The sequence below is a fragment of the Sorex fumeus genome, unplaced genomic scaffold, assembly GCF_029834395.1.
Source record: "Sorex fumeus unplaced genomic scaffold, SorFum_2.1 ptg000108l, whole genome shotgun sequence".
NCBI lineage: Eukaryota > Metazoa > Chordata > Mammalia > Eulipotyphla > Soricidae > Sorex > Sorex fumeus.
Genome location: NW_026606165.1, coordinates 154,586 through 170,999, shown reverse-complemented (window position 1 = coordinate 170,999; position 16,414 = coordinate 154,586). Strand labels below are relative to the sequence as shown.

Here is a 16,414-nt window from a genome sequence, read left to right as displayed (position 1 = left end):
CTTGGCGTGTTCCTGACACAAGCCTGGAACATTGCACAATCCCCCGGCCGGCTGTCCATGACAGGGCATGTGTGGCGACCCCTACATGGACACGGCCAAACACACCCCGGCAGCTGCTCCTGCTGACCAGTCCTCACGGCTAATTCCTTTGGTCTCCTCTCAGCTCTGACTTCTACCGTGCAGCCACAAGTGGCTAGAGGACATCGGGCCTCTTTACCGATGCCCGGGTCACAAATACATGGGCCCCTTTAAAGCCACACGCTTTAGAGTTGGTGTCCTGAGCAACAGCAGAGGGAGGAGAGCCGGAAGGGAGGTCTCCGGGGCCAGAAACCTTTCCCAAGGGATCACACTATTTAGATTCTTTCCATACGACTTACATAAGAAATAAATCAGTCATGATGCAAACACCTTAAAGTGTTACTGGGCAACCTTTCAAAATGCAAATAACAAGAACCAAATATTAGAAACAGGAAGAGAAATGCAAATACATCCAGGAGAACTAAATTGGCACTGAAGTTCTTTGCTGTGGCTTGATCTAAAAGGGTGCGTGCGTGTGCGTGTGTGAGTGTTGTGTTTGTTGTCGAGAGTATTTTACGAAACAAAAGCAAGACACAGACGGATGAAGGCAGCCAAAAAATATATATATACAACAACTTGGTTTACTAAAAAATATATATGAAATTTATTTATTATAACGTGGATAGACTTTCTTTAGTCTTACCATCAAAGACACACAAAGAGAGCAAAGGAAGCAGGAGTGGGAGGGAAAAGAGAGGGTGAGGTGAGCACGGCAGCGTGTGAGCGCGGAGACAGCCAGACATCAGCACCCACAGTGAGATCAGGACCGTGGAGACTGCCTCCCGGCCCCGCAGAGTTCCTGACCAAAGGCCATTCCTGACATTCTGGTTCTGGTATCTGTCCTTGGCTGTCAGGGAAGTGGGGGACGCAGAACAGGAGTCCCCCGCCCCCTGCGTCCGCTCTGGCTTTAGCAGTGGTCTGAGCAGGGCAGGACTGGTCCTGCCTTCCGCAGCTGGACCTGTTTTGAGCCTGTCTGAAAACCTAACTTGGAGACAAGCTCCCGAGAGAAACGCTGACTTTCACAAAGTGCAGAGACACACCTTTGGCACACATTGCGTGCAGCTAAGCTGGAGATAACAACAGTCTGGGGAAAACCCGCAGCAAACCCAGGGGCTGGGTGAGTGTAGCCGACTTCCTCGCTCAGAGGCAGCAGTTCTGCGCCTCCGTGTGGGAGCCCAGGATGGAGACAGCCTCCGCCATCAGCACTGCACGCCACCAAGGCCCTTGGGGGCAGGCAGCGGTTTCTGCATGAACCCAGGGAATCTGGACCTAGACCCTTCCCAGGCTTTCAACCTGAGAGCAGAGCAAATTCCTTTTAGCACTTTATCTACCATCACACTCAGACCTACACCTGGATCCTTTACAATCTCTACCTGGCGATTAAGATCCTGGGATTAGCTACAATAGAGTCGTCTTCAGATTTCTAAATCAGACACAACTTGCCATGAATAAGGAGAAGAAACAGTTAATATTTGAGATCACGTTTCAAATTTTTTTACTCGCACACACAAAGAAAATAAAGTCATCATTTATTCCTTAGATTCACTGAAAGTTTTTTTTCTTCAGGGTGGAAGTGTGCACACCTGGCCATGCTCAGGATTTACCCTGGCTCTGGGCTCACGGTACCACATGGGGTGCCAGGGATTGAACCCAGCTCGGCTGTGTACAAGACTCTGGTGTCTGTGTGCCCCCAACTTGGGAGCTGTCTCCTGCAAATAGCACCAGGGATGAACCGACCATTTGGGACCATTTGGGACCAGCTCTGGGGGGCTGGGAGGATGAGCGGATTGAAGGAGTTGAGACGGGCAGCAACCGTGGACGCGCAGCAGACCCCGACAATCGCCACTCAAGAGTACAGAGGGGGGGTCTCCCCACAACCAGAACTGACAGTGGGGGTGGGGTGGTGGGTGCGCTGTGTCACAGGGAATTACAGCACAGTACATTTCATGGGAAACGCATTTCCCTTCCTTGTGTCCTCCATCTTCGGCAGCCTGGCAGTGGGCTGGCCTTGGGGATACTCCTGGCTCCTTGCTGGGGGCTGGGTGGAGGGAGGGAACTCTGCCTCCTGCAAAGCCTGTGCTCCCTGCGGCCCCAGACTTCAGAGCAAAGCTCAGATATGCTTAGGCCCATCTGCCTCTTTCTTTTCTTTTCTTTTCTTTTCTTTTCTTTTCCTTTCTTTTCTTTTCGGGCCACACCTGGTGATGTGAGGGGCTTACTCCTGGCGGTGCGCTCAAGGATCACTCCTATTACAGAGAGGAAAGACTTACCTAGATTCATACAAACCAACATAGTCCCATGGAGCATTAAAGAACATACTGAAGGTATAAAAGAAGAGAAGAGCAAGCATTTCACCTTACTCACGGTGAGGTGCAATCCACCCATTTGCTGTGGGTCCTAGTCAAAAGAAGCTCAAATCTGTAGCGATAAAGGATACAATTTGACATCATGTTTAAACCTTGACTTCCATTTTCTAAGAGCACTGTACCAGGAGTCTAGCCAATCTGTCCAATATCTTTTCCATAGAGCTTACCAAAAATTCACTAGAACAATTCCGCGGGTGTAATTCAAATTTTCTTATAACAATACAGTTTGACAACCTCTAACCTTCTGCACATTCCTTAACATTCATTCCGTCCTGTAAAAAACCATCTTCACTTTAACAGGATCCCTTTCCTTTTTCCCGCTGACAATATCTCCATCATTTATCTTTCTGACTTAAGACATACATCTATATTCCTGTCATCCCACAAGTTTGAACTCTTATTTTACTGATCTTAGTTCAACACGATCTCCCAAGTTTGGACACAGCTACCAATAATCTCACTTAACATAACAAAACTGTACTCTGCAGTGCTATTTCAAAAGCATTAGATCAGTTCTTGAGCGACTCAAAAAGTCTTAAAAATGCTCACAATTAAAGCTCTTACAAGGTGTATTCACTGGGCAAAAGATCACTGGACATTGGAAGTTAAGCAGAAGACGTCTTAAAAATTTGATTTCCAGGAAAAAGATGAAAACACTCCTAAAATTATCATGCAACATTAAGGATTTCACACTTGTGTACAAAGCTCTCTGGAGATCCGGGCTGGTGACAAGGCTTTGCATGGAATAAAGTTATCAAAATAGTAGCATGTACTTTCAAGCACTGGACATGCTGACTCACAATATAGTTAGTGAAATTTCCCATGAAATTCTCCATTCTCAGAAACTATTACAGCAAGCTGACATCTGAGATGAACCCATTTTATAACTCTAGAAACTCATGTTGAAACTAAACCATTAGCAGCCTCCCTGACTTTGCTGGCAACAAAGTCGCAGCACCCGCCTCCTAGGAGACATCCAGGCATTCCCAAGTTCCTTTATCACACCACCAGGGCGCCCCTGGGGGCGTGACCTGTGGCTCCCTGACACGACTGTCAGCCACAGTCCGAGAAGGCTCACGCCTCGCACCGACAGTCACCATGCCAGTCAGGACCTGGCCTTACGCGATGGCCTTACGTGATGGCGATTCCCAGTTTCGGGGCGCCTTACTTACCCCGAGAAGAGCCCGTTGGAGACGGCCGGGGCAGCAGAGCAGATCTCGGTGGGACCTCCAAATGTTAGGGTCGAGACGCTCGCCGCCCGTGAAGGAGACTCCAAGAGACTTTCTCATGCAACACGCACAGGGTTTATTGTCCAAGCATGCTGGGGCTCACTACATGTCCCGAAAACAGGACAGAGGCAGAGAGCCCCGAGCCAAAGTACAGTGGGATTTTATAACCAAGAGTAAACAAAGGAATCTGACAGTACAGCAATCTGCAGCTTTACCAAGAACAGCACGACACTTGACAAGATGAACTTCTTCGGAACATCTGAGCACATGTCCCCATATCCGGCCCAGCCACAAGGTCATAGCAGGGTGTAGGTGGGAGCTACCTTATGACTCTTTTGAGCCAGCTTTTGCAGCTCTAGTTTCACAGCTTTTACAGTTCTCTGGTGAACTCTTTCCTACCACTTAACTCTTTCATGACTATTAGCCCGGGCGGCCCTTACATTTCCATCTCTGGCCTTACAATAGCACAGGGATTAAGGCATTTGCCTTGCAGGAGGGATATGCTTCATATGCGTCAGCCCCTGCAGCCCCCAAAGGAACGCTGATGAGTAAGGCTCAGTTTGGGCCAGGGAGAGGGCGCCAAGCTTCGGAAGCTTCTGGAGCGTGGGAGCTGACTCCATCTCAGCTGCCAGGTGAGGCTCTGCTAGCACCGCTCACCAGCCCACTGCACTGCTGCTCGCTCAAAATTTCACGATTGACTTAGATTTGTTTTGTCTTTTTTAAAATGTTATTTTCTTTGTGAATTTTTTCAATCCTAGTGAAATACAGAGTTGATCATGATTGGATTTCAGTCATATCACGTCCCAACACCTGTCCCTTCACCAGTGTACATTGCTCACCACGAATCTTCCCGGTCTCCCTACTCCCCCAGACAGGCAAGGCACCTCTCTCTCCCTCCTCCTTTCTGCAGTGCTCTCTCTCTACCCCTCTCTCCCTCTTTTCTCTCTCCCCCTCTCTCTGACACACGCCTTTCGGTTTACAATACAGATATGGAAAGGTTATTATGTGTATCTCTTTACCTACTTTCAACACCCAGTTCCCGTCCAAAGTGATTTCCAACCATTTCCAAGCATTATTGCCAGACTGGTCCCTACTCTATCCTAACTACCCTCTGTCCCCGATGCTTGTGGGAGCTTCCAACCATTGACCAGTCCTCTTGGCCCCATTTTCCTAGCCTTGGATATCAATCTCATATATATGTATATATGTATATTATTATCATTTTTGCTCAGGGGACGCAGCTGTCAGCAAAATGCCTGTGAGTGATCTCTCGCTGTGTGTGTCTCTCTCTTCCCAGAGTTCTGGAGCCCAGCAAGCACCGGACTGTCATCAGTGATCATCAGAGAAAATGGCTCCCTGCAGCTGCCACATTTACAGGCCCCCGAGAGCAAGAAAACGGACCTTCGCCCGCACCCCTCAGCTCAGAGTGCCCATGCCTGGCAGGGGGCAGAGACGTCCCAGACACACAGGCATCCATCTCGGCACAGCGGAACTCATGGAGGGAGGCACCCCCCCAGCACATCAGTCACACTCATGGGGGGCACTGGGATAGGCTGAGCTGGTGGAACGACAATGGTGACGGTTATTGAGGCAGCAATGGCAATGCCAAAGATTGTGGAGGTGGTGATGGTGGCAGGAATAGCTGTCGCATGGTGCTGTGGTGATGATGCTTTGGTGGTGAAAATGGCAGCATTGTTGGGGATGCAGTTGCGGTGATGACGGTGACATGGTGATGCGGACAGAACTGGCGGGACGCTCTGCCGATCAGATTATGCTGGTGATCTGGTGATCATGGTCTGAGGCTGGTCATGGTCATTTTGGTGGTGGTGGTAATCATGATGTCGGGCATAAAATGAAGTCATGCACAAGTTCGATGACTCTTGGTGACGATATGGTGAATTTGGTGATGATATGGCAAGTTTAGTGACTTTTGGCGTGGCTATTATGGGGGTATTTCCGTTTTGTTTGACTGTAGCACAAATTTGGTGAATTTGGCAATGCTATGGCAAATTTGGTGACTTTGGCACTAGTGCTTTTGGGGTAGTTTGGTTTTGGTTGGCTGTGGCACAAATCCGGTGACTTTGGTGATGCTATGGCAAATTTGGTGACGCTTGTCTCTGCTGTTTTTTGTATTTGTTTTGGTTGGCTGTGGCACAATTCTGGTTAATTTGGTGAACTGGTACATTCAGTGAAGTTTGGCATCGCTATTTTTTGCTATTTCTGTTTTGATTGGCTGTGGCACAAATCTGGCAAGTTTGGTGATGTTATGGAAAATTCGGTGATGTTTGGCACCACTATTTTGCTCTTTGTGTTTTGGTTGAATGTGGCACAAATCTGGTGAATTTGGCACACGGTGGTAAAATTTGGTGAGGTTTGGCACTGCTGTTTTATATTTCCGATTTTGGTTGGCTTTGACACAGATCTGGTGAATTTGGTACACTGTGGCACACACATGGTGAATCTGGTGTTGGTATGGTGAATTTGGTAACATTTGCCACTGCTTTTTTGGGGGGGCGTTTCCGTTTTGGTTTGCTGTGGCACGAATTTGGTGGGCTTGGTGACGTGGCAAATTTGGTGAAATTTGGTGGCTGTATGGTAAACATGGCCATGATACTGGCAACGTCGACAATGTAATGCAAGGATTCTGATGTCTTTTTATCGAAAAAAGATTTTCAATAAAATTCTTCAGTAAAATGTTTTTATTGAAAGAAAGTTAGAGAAATGTGAGGGGGTGAGAAAGAGATCACGGGGGGCTGGATGAAACAAGGCAGAAAGGGTCACCTGGGGGCAAAGGCAGGGGTGGCTGGCCAGATCTTGACTCCCCGGCCTTTGACTAAGCTGCAGTTCTCCCAAGCTGCCACAGGAGGGCGCGCTTCTCGCCGGCGGGGGTGATCTGGCCAGATCTTGATTTGATCCAGCTCTTGTCTAAGCTGCAGTTCTGCCGAACTGCCACGGGAGGGCGCCCTTCTTGCTGGGGGGGGGGGGGGTGGCCCTGGCCTGCTTTTAATTATCCAGCTCCTGTCTGAGTTGCAGTTCTCCAAATTTGCCACGGGAGGGCGCGCTTCTCGCTGGCAGGGTGGCCCTGGCCTGATCTTGATGATCCAGCTCTTGTCTGAGCAGAGTCTCCTGCCCCCGCGCCTGGCTCTCCTCACCGGGGCCCCTTGAGTTTCTCTCCCCCCCCCGCCCCGCCCCGAGCAGAGCCATAGCAGCTGAGGACCTCTGGAGCCAGCCACAGCCATGCTGGGCCCACTCTCCACACGTCCGGACGGGCCTCATGCATGAAAGAACTGGCAGAGGAACCCAGGCATGCGGGTCCCGGGGCTGAGGTCTCCAAGCCTACTCAGATCGGGACTGGGCCTTCTCCACCCAGACCCCTTCCCCATCTTCCAGTAGGTAAACGCCACACACACCAGCTGCCGCCAGCGCCAGGTTGGTCCCATCGACGGCCAAAATCCAGAGACTATAAAACACAGCTCCCGGAATAATGACATCTTATTATCGCGTTCTTACTTTGGAGAACCCGGCAGGCTAACCAAAAGTATCCTGCCCACATGGCAGAGTCTGGCAAACTTCCCGTGTCGTACTCAATATGCCAACTACCAGTAACCATGACGGGGCTCATTCCCTAATCCTAAAAGAGCATTGAAATGGCTCTTTTAAAATCTCAGGGCTAGGAAGAAGGAGACGTTACTGGTGCCTGCTCAAGGAAATCGACGGACAACAGGATGATCCTGATCCTGATCCTGGTGTATATTATGGGCTGGAGCAATAGCACAGCGGGTAGGGGTTTTGCTTTGCACGCCCCGCCCCTCTCAGAGAGCCCGGCAAGCTGCTGAGGGTATCTCGCCCGCATGGCAAAGCCTGGCAAGCTACCCATGACGTATTCAATATGCCAAACACAGTAACAAGTCTCACGATGGAGGCGTTACTGGGCCCGCTCAAGCAAATCGATGAACAGCGGGAGGACCGTGACCATATATACTATGTTCCACAAAATGGGTGCTTACTTATATTTGTGAAGGGACTCGGGAACCATATCCAGCAGTGCTGAGGCTCCTCCGAGCTCTGCTCAGGCATCACTCCTGGAGGGGATGCTGGGGACCATAGGAAGTGCCAGGGAAAAGAATCTGGGTTTGCTGCTTGCTAGGCATCAGCCTTGCCCCAGGGCTCTCTCTCCAATCTACAGTTTACTGACTTACAACGTAGTATTACAGAATATACACAGTACGATGTAATATTTGGATATCCTGCCAAGTAACCACGATTCATGTATAGACCGTTTGAATTCCCTACCATAGATTCTAAAGTCTAGGACTGCTATTGGGATTATGTAGGCTAAAGGTGACGGTCTTGTTCAAGCTCTTTCTCCAGAAAAATCAACCTGAGGACACGTGCGTCAAACGTACAGGAGTTGGTGCTTATCAACATCTTTGGATCTGTTCATTTTGGGTTAAAAATATAGCAACTTCCAGTTTCTTTCCCAGATTTTATGGATTGATGCTGCTTGCACTGCATGGTGTCCCTTTAATTTCTTCTTGTGAAATAGCTACGGAGAATCACTGAAGGTATTCATTTTAGGCTACGTTGGTTAGGAAGCTTTGCAATAATACAATAAAGATTTTGTTTTGGGTTTTTCTTTTGCTTTTTGGGTCACACCTGTCGATGCACAGGGGTTACTCCTGTCTCTGCACTCGAGAGTTATTCCTGGCGGTGCTCAGGGGACCATGTGGGATGCTGGGAATTGAACCCGGGTCCGCTGCGTGCAAGGCAAATGTCCTACCCGCTGTGCTATCTCTCCAGCACCCTGTGTAGGGTTTTTTTACCTTTAAACCTCACCAGTGGTTTATTTTTTTCATTTTTTATAATTTTATTTATTGAATCACCATGATAGCAGTTACAAAGCTTTTGGGTTTAAGTCTTGGTCATACAATGAAACATGCGTACCTTCACCAGTGACCATTCTCCACCACCAAAACCCCTAGTATACCCCCATCCCACACCCTCCACTTACCTGTGGAGGAGATGATTTCCACATTACTCTCTCTCTACTTTGATTACATTCAATATTTTGACACTGGATCCACTATTATTATTTGGGATTTTACCCCAAAACTCAGATCTCCTGAAAAGGCAACAGTAGACAATTTGTTTTCTATTCCTGGTTGTAAATAACATATGATGCCGCGTGGTTGTAGTAGTGGCTGCGCAATTTTGAAATTCCAAAATTTTAACAATTAAATCTGGAGGGATTTCTTGCCAAAACCTGCTGGGTTCCAAGATTTGTTCCTGAGTCTGTGGGATCATGGCCGGTAAGCAGATTGATCGGGAGCCAGAGGGCCGTTAGTGGGCGGTGACTAGGGGTCTTGCTGGGATGGGGAGGGAAGGGCTGGTCCCACCCCCATCCCGTGAGGCCCCACATGTCTCATCACTGAGGGCTCAAACCTTACTGTCCAATGACTTCTGGAGGATGGTGGCCACCGAGCCACCAAGGGGGAGCAGGTGGAGGGACAGCACCCTTTCCTCCCTGAAATGGCCCAGCGACAGTAACCTACTGCAGGGTCTGGATGCATTTCTGCCAAAAGCCACTGGATTCCGAGATTTGTGTCTGAGTCTCTGGGATCATGGCCGTTAAAGAGCTTGATCAGAAGCCAGAGAGGCCGTTTGTGGGTGATGACTTGGGGTCTTGTTGGGGAGGAAAGGGCCAGCTCCACCCCCATCCCGTGAGGCCTTACGTGTCTCGTAACTGTGGGCCCAAACCTGACTGTCCAGTGGCCTCTGGAGGATGGCGGCCAGCGGGCTTCCAGGGAGAACAGGCCAAGGCACAAAATCTATTCCCACCTGGGGTGGCCCAGCGCCTCTAACTTACTGCAGGGACTGGACACATTTCTGCCAAAAGCCGTTGGGTTTCAAGATTTGTTTCTGATTCTCTGGGATCATGGCCGTTAAGGAGTTCAATCAGGAACCAGAGAGGCCATGTCTCCAATTATATAGCTGAACTGGAGGTGGTTCGTGGGTGTATCTCCCACATACCTAACTTTTGCCTGTTTACTTTCTTGGTCAACTCTGCCCCAAGTTTTTGGGGCCTGGCTCCTACTCACTGCACTATCCTTACTGCACTATCCCTACTCACTGCACTATCCCTACTCACTGCACTATCTCTTTAGCCCAAGATAAACACTTTTAAGAAAATGGTTTACAGGTCCAGAGCAATAGTGCAGCTGGTAGGGCATTTGCTTTGGCCAATCTGGCTTCAATCCCTGACATTCCATATAGTCTGCCCGAGCACTGTCAGGAGTGATTCCTGAGTGCAGAGCCATGAATAAGCCCTAAGACATCACCAGGTGTGGCACAAACATAAAGAAACAAAAAGAAATTGGTGTATCAGAATTCCATTGTAGAAACTATTTGACTCATTTGACTCCATATTTCTTGATTGCTAGCCAAAAATCTTTTATAAATGAACCTGAGCATAATCAGTTATCACTGGCAAAAAGGAAATAATGTTATTAATGTAGATATAGAACACCTGTCTGCTCAAATTTTAATACTGCTTTACATAGTTTGTGAAACAATTTCAATCATGTTTACTACTAAAAATTTCAATAGTTTACAGATCTTTGACTGGTGAGACACCTGATAATCTCCAGAGGAAAATACATCAAAAGCATATATACAATTATAGAAGTTCTTATTATACATGTCGCCTGGATGGTACATTATTTATCACTTTTTACAGAACTAGAAAACATTCAAATGAAGATAAATAGATTCAAACTGGATGATAAACTTCTGATGGTTGAGGTCCTTCATTTAATTTTTTTGTGATAAGAAAATCCAAAAGTATTAATGTTGAATTTCTCATCATACATTCATCTAAAAGCACGGTGAAAAAAAGAAAACTGTAAAGACAGTAAATTGGTTATTTTAGGTGTTTCACAAGTAGCTTGTTATCTCATGCATCAACAGCTGGAGATTTCTGCACAGTGCAGAGAATGGTGTGGCCGGGCCGAAACTGTTGTCATAATTGTTGAGGTCGTCCCAGTTCCCGTCGAGAGCCACCTCGGATATCATCTCCACTTTCATCTTGAGGTCCCGATTCTTTCTTTGGAGGTCCACAATCACGGAATTCAGGAAATCGATCTGTGTTAAAGGAGAGCGTGAGACGGTGAGCCATCTGCGGGAGCCATCGGAGCCCGCCACAGAGGAGGCTGGGCCCCGCTTCCAGTCCCCGCCCCAGGGTTTGAGGCAGCCAGAGCTCCCCTCTCCCTTCCTGAGCGCAAGCTCCCGGGTACCCCAGGGAAGACCCCAGGAGGACATGCTGGGCCCCCTCGGTTCCTCTCAGAGCAGGGAGTCAAGAGGACCTTCCCTGTCCTACAAAGACAGACTCACTTCTTTAAAATCCACGGGGGGGGAAAAATCCCACTTTACAAAAGCAAGCATGACACAAAAGCAAACATGGCACAAACATTCATGTTTCATTTAAAAAATGTCAGGTTTGGGTTTGAGTGATAGCACAGCGGGAAAGGTGCTTGCCTCGCACGCAGCCAACCCAGGTTTGATCCCTGGCATCCCACAGGGGCCAGCGGAGAGCAGCCAGGAGTGATTCCTGAGTGCAGAGCCAGGAGGAAGCCCGGAGTATCGCCAGGTGTGGCCCCCAAAAAAGTAAAAAGAAAACCAGAAAAACAGACTGATTCTTTTTCTCCCTCAGGACAAGTTCTGACGACGAGTCTCTGAGAGGGCCCAGGCCCTCCCACACTGGAGCCAAGAAACGATTCCCACTTCCCTCCGAGACACGGTCCTGTTGGGAGCTACCGTTCAGGAAGAGGAAAAGGCCAGAGCAGGGATTCAAATCTAGAGGGGAAAGCCAGACACGCTTACACGTGGACACACCCGGACACACACACAGACATGCTCCCCAGTGCTTGCGTGAGCACACATACATGTTCACACATGCACACACACTCACAAGTGAGGAAGACAACAAAGCATTTGCTGATTAGGAGGAAAGTGTTGGCGCAGCAGGAAGCAAAAGCAGAAGCAGTGGCAAAGGAGAGAGAAAACAAGGCCAGCGGGTGATTAAAGGAGAGAGAAAACAAGGCTTGCTGGGCTCCTCATGCCGAGGACAGTGAGACACCCCGGGCAGCTCCGGGCTCGCCGCCCCCTCTGGGCAGAGCTAAGTCCCAGGAGCCGCTGGGTGTCTGGGACAGAAGCTGAGATGGACCCTCCATTCAGCACAGGAGAAATGAAGTCAAGTAGCCAAATATAAAGGAAGTTTTAGGTGGAGCAATTCTGTTTCTAGGGGTTTATCCTAGATTAATTTCAAATTTGATGAAACTACAGCAATCCATAGAATAGAATAGTAAGCAGCTATTAAGAGAGCTAAGCTCAGACCATTTCGTGTAAAATGAAAATATTTAAGTCAAAAAGAAAACATTTAGGCTTGGCTTACATATGCTTATAAACTTATACATCTGCTTATATGGAAAAATAAAAAAATGATGAAATAACTGTTTACTTGTCTGGGGGGTACTGGAGAAGGACAGTTCAGAGTGAGATTATATAATATACATAGACTTAACACACTGGCTAATGGTTTTTTTTTTTTTGAGCAGAAATAATTTTATTGGGAATGTCCAAATAGCTTTTCTTCTGAAACTGTGAAACCAAGAATCTTCCCTCCAGAAATACACAGATGCATGGAATGTGCACGAAATGCCCAAGGTTTCAGAAGCAGACGCTGGAAGGACACACCTCATCCTTAAGTCCAGTATCCCAGACCAAAAGGGCGAGGATTCAGGAATGAAGTGAATTGGGTGTTTGGAGGATCCACTTGGGTTGTGAGATGCATGCTGAAAGTAGACTATAGACTGAACACGGTGGTGAACTCAATTCCTCTTTTGCAAACCACAACATCCAAAAGGAGAGAGAGAACAAAGGGGAATGTCCTACCACAGAGATGGGATGGGGGGATGAGGTGAGGGGGGTTGGGGGGTGGGAGGGTTACTGGGATCATTAGTGACGGAGAATGGGCACTGGTGGAGGGATGGGTACTTGATCATTGTATAACTAAAATCCAAGCACAAAAACTTGTAAGTCCACAATCGTACCTCATGGTGTTTCACTAATAAAACTTTAAAAAGAAAAAGAATGAGGTGAATCTATTTAATACTCATTGCAACGAAAACTCCTATGAGCAAACAAACAAAAAAAGCCCCCATTTTATTCCTAAATGCATAAACTTAAACATAAATGCATTTTATTTATTTATTTATTTATTGCTTTTTGGGTCAGACCTGGCGATGCACAGGGATTACTCCTGGCTCTGCACTCAGGAATTACTCCTGGTGGTGCTCAGGGAACCATATGCGATGTTGGGAATCGAACTCGGGTCGGCTGTGTGCAAGGCAAAAGCCCTACCCGCTGTGCTATCACTCCAGCCCCCATAAATGCATTTTAAAGAGGAAAAGAAGATGCTGAGATACTGGTCAATATTTAATGTTCAAATAAAAAAACAATCTGTCTGATTTGCGTTTTATTTTGCGAGGGATTGGGGGGTGGCCGTGCTCAGAGGCCCGGGGACCAAGTCTGGAGAGTCTCTGTCAAGACCAGGCCCGATGTCTCGATGCCACCCAGCCGACCTGCCAAACGGGCTCTTCCATCACCCCTTTACACCCGCTCTAACGGTGAGAAAGGACAGGCCTGAAATCAGCAACCTCTGACCCGAAACTGGATCCTCAGACACTCGGACACACTGCCTTCGCCTTCAGCCCGACGTTGACTTGCTCTGACCCTCGTCTTCACTCCGTTCTGAGACTTTCACACACCTCAGGAGGGTTCAGAAGTGGCAAAGTGTGGGTTGGCGATGGAGCCCAACATATCAGGTGCCTCCGTGTGTTTTGTATGTGTGTTGGGGGGGGGCGCTGGGTTCCATCCCGGCCCTACACCCCAGAGACATCAAAAGATGGTGAAGTTCGTACCAATAACCGTGCCGAGAAACAGAACTCAAGCCCTTTAGTATAAAACAGACTCAGGAGCACAAAGTCATTCTTCCGGTCAAAATTCTTACTTTGGGTGGTGAGGGCAAAGTAGATTCACAATTCAACTCTTTTAACTATGAAAAGCAAAAGTGCAGTCGAGAGATGGGCTCAAGTGGTAGACTCATGTGGGGAACGGCTCCAGTGGCCTCAGAACCCCAAAGAGTAAACTTGAACCCCATGTCGGTGGAACAGTTTCCTTCTTTCTTCTTTTTTTTTCTAGGCCTCACCAGGCTGTGCTCAAAACTTGTTCCTGACTGCACTCAGGGGTCACTCCTGGAGGCCCTCAGGACCCTATGCCAGGCCAGGGATCAAAGCCCCATCAGCCTCAGGCAAGGCGAGTGCCCTACCAGCTGCTCTCCTAGTTATCGGGCCCCCATGTTTGCATTGTCATCCACAGACAAACGCTTCGCGCGGGCAGGATGAACCTCTGGACCTCCAAGTCCAAGCTGCACCTGGGAGCACGCAATCAGGCAGTTACGTGTTCTGGCTTCGAGGCTGATGATGGTGATGCCAGCTGGACTCACACGGAGACACGGTGGGAGGCAACGGGGAGGGGAGGAGTTATACCATCACAAAGCAGTAATAGGACACACTGGAAAAAGTCCCTTTTCCCTCGAAACCACTCAGGAGACAGAGAACCGCAAAGCACACGCTGACTCCGGCATGGGCCTTCGCTCACACCCAGAAGTGTCACACTGCTGAAACGAGGCCTCTGGCAGAGCTCACCACGGGCACCGCGGCTGGCCTGGGACGCGACTCCGGTTCCAGGCACAAGATGTTCTCAGACACAGCAAACACACAAGCCCACGGAATCCGGGCCTCAGGCAGCTGATTTTTCTCCTGGTGCCACGGCAGCAGCGGTGGGGACACAGACAGGAGGCTTATTACCAAGAGTGATGGCATTTTTGCCAAATCAGAGCCTAAACTGAGGACATGGAAAAACAGGATAAAATATCAGAGGGACTGCATTAGTTCATACTTCACCCTGAACAGAGACAAAGCTTGTTCGCTATAAAAGCCACAACTTCAGAAATACTCGTGTAGGTCATTAAGAGAAAAGAAATGAGGGCTGAGCAGTGCCTGCCCAAACAGCCCCCCACAGCCACGCGCTCCCACGGTCCGAAATTGCTGCCACGGCCCCCATGGGCAAGACTCCATCTTCTCGGGATGGACCCCGTGGAGAAATTAAATGGATGCAAACTCAGGTATACAGGATTCGTGACTGAAATCTCCAGGCTTTTTCAGAGTTGGGATGGGCTACCTCCCCCCTCCCCCATGTCCTTGTACTTCCAGAAGCCCCAGCAGCTTTTGGACATCCACACTCCAAAGCTGCCACCCAGACAAAACATCAACTCCAGTAGTACCTTCCCGACAAAAAGACTTAACTTTCTGACATCTCAAACTCTAAAACACTGATAAACCAGTAGTAGCACACCAGATTGGAGAAGGAACCAATCTCGGTTAACAAAACAAACACAGGAGGCTGAACCTATCACAACATCTTACAAGGACTCAATGTCTCCATAAGAAACAACAATTTATTGGTTGGTCCGTGGTTGGAGGCCTGCCCCAAGCGCTGGGGAGAAGGCAGTTGGGAGAGAGAAGGGATCATAAGGACAGTGACAGGAAGAAACGATCACTGGGTAAGATCTGAGTGCTGAAAGTCCCGTAAGGAACAGAACACGATGACCTCTCTGTGCCCGAATTGCAAACCATCACGTCCCAAAGGAGAGAGAAAGAAGAAAGGTGCCTGCCTCTAAGGCAGGGTGGAGGGGTGGCGGGAGGGAACTCGGTGGGAAACATACGCTGGTGGAGGGATAGGGGCGGGAACATGGCGTGACTGAAACCGGATCTTGAACAGCTTTGCAATGGTGCATCTCATGGTGATCCAATGAAAGGAACTTCAAGGAAATAAGTGAGGGCTGGGAGGGTCGGCCCCCTGGGGTTTGCATGGGGCGGGGGAGGCAGGTTCCACCCCGGCACCGCAGTAGTTCCCCCCATCACCGCCAGGGGTCCGTAGTGAGCGGAGCCAGGAGCAGTACCTGCGCTCCAGGTGTGCCCCCGTCAGCAATACAAAGAGAGAGAGATGAGAAGAGTGGGGTGGGCAAGGGGAGAGGCGACAAAAGCCGAAGAAAAACAAAACAAGAAAACAAAACAACAAAAAAACACCAAACTGCGGGAGAAAGGAAAACAGTCTGAAAGAGCCCGAGAGAGGGGGGCACACCCTCTGCGCCCTCGGCGACCCGGGCAGGGCTCTGCACGGAGGCGCGCCTGCACGCGGACGGGGAGCGAGCCGGCCAAAGGGAAACAATGTTGCAGCAGGCCGGGCACCAGGCGGCGCTAGCGACACTCAGCACGTGGCCCGCCGAGCTCGCGGGCTCCCTCAGGGCTGAGCTCTGTCCCCGCGCGCGGCACAGGTCAGCCCTGCGCGTCCTCGCGCTGCCCCGCCTGCACTTGCACAAAGGGCCACGCTGAGCCCCCGCGAGGCCCCGCGAGCGGGCACCAAGAGGGACCGCTGGTTTCCCGACAAGAACCCAGAAAAATCCTTTCTGGTCTTCTCGGAGCAGGGACTGCGGGTGGGGAGCGAAGGGGGGTGGCAGGGGTGGGGAGGGCGGTGTTGCGGGGATCTGGGCTTTCTGCAATTTCTCCAGGAGGGTCCAAAGCCCCCACTCCCCACCCCGGCAGCCACTGGGTCAAAGTTCCCCTT

At 49.4% G+C, this 16,414-nt stretch overlaps 1 protein-coding gene across 1 annotated transcript in view; it reads right to left on the bottom strand.

Moving 5' to 3' along the window:
* Positions 1-10,603: 10,603 nt before the first annotated feature.
* LOC130042698 (CAP-Gly domain-containing linker protein 1-like) overlaps positions 10,604-16,414 on the bottom strand; it is a 38,444-nt gene continuing 32,633 nt past the window's right edge. Inside the window, 1 exon segment of the mRNA XM_056134851.1 lies at positions 10,604-10,810. Coding sequence (XP_055990826.1) covers positions 10,604-10,810 — 207 coding nt within the window.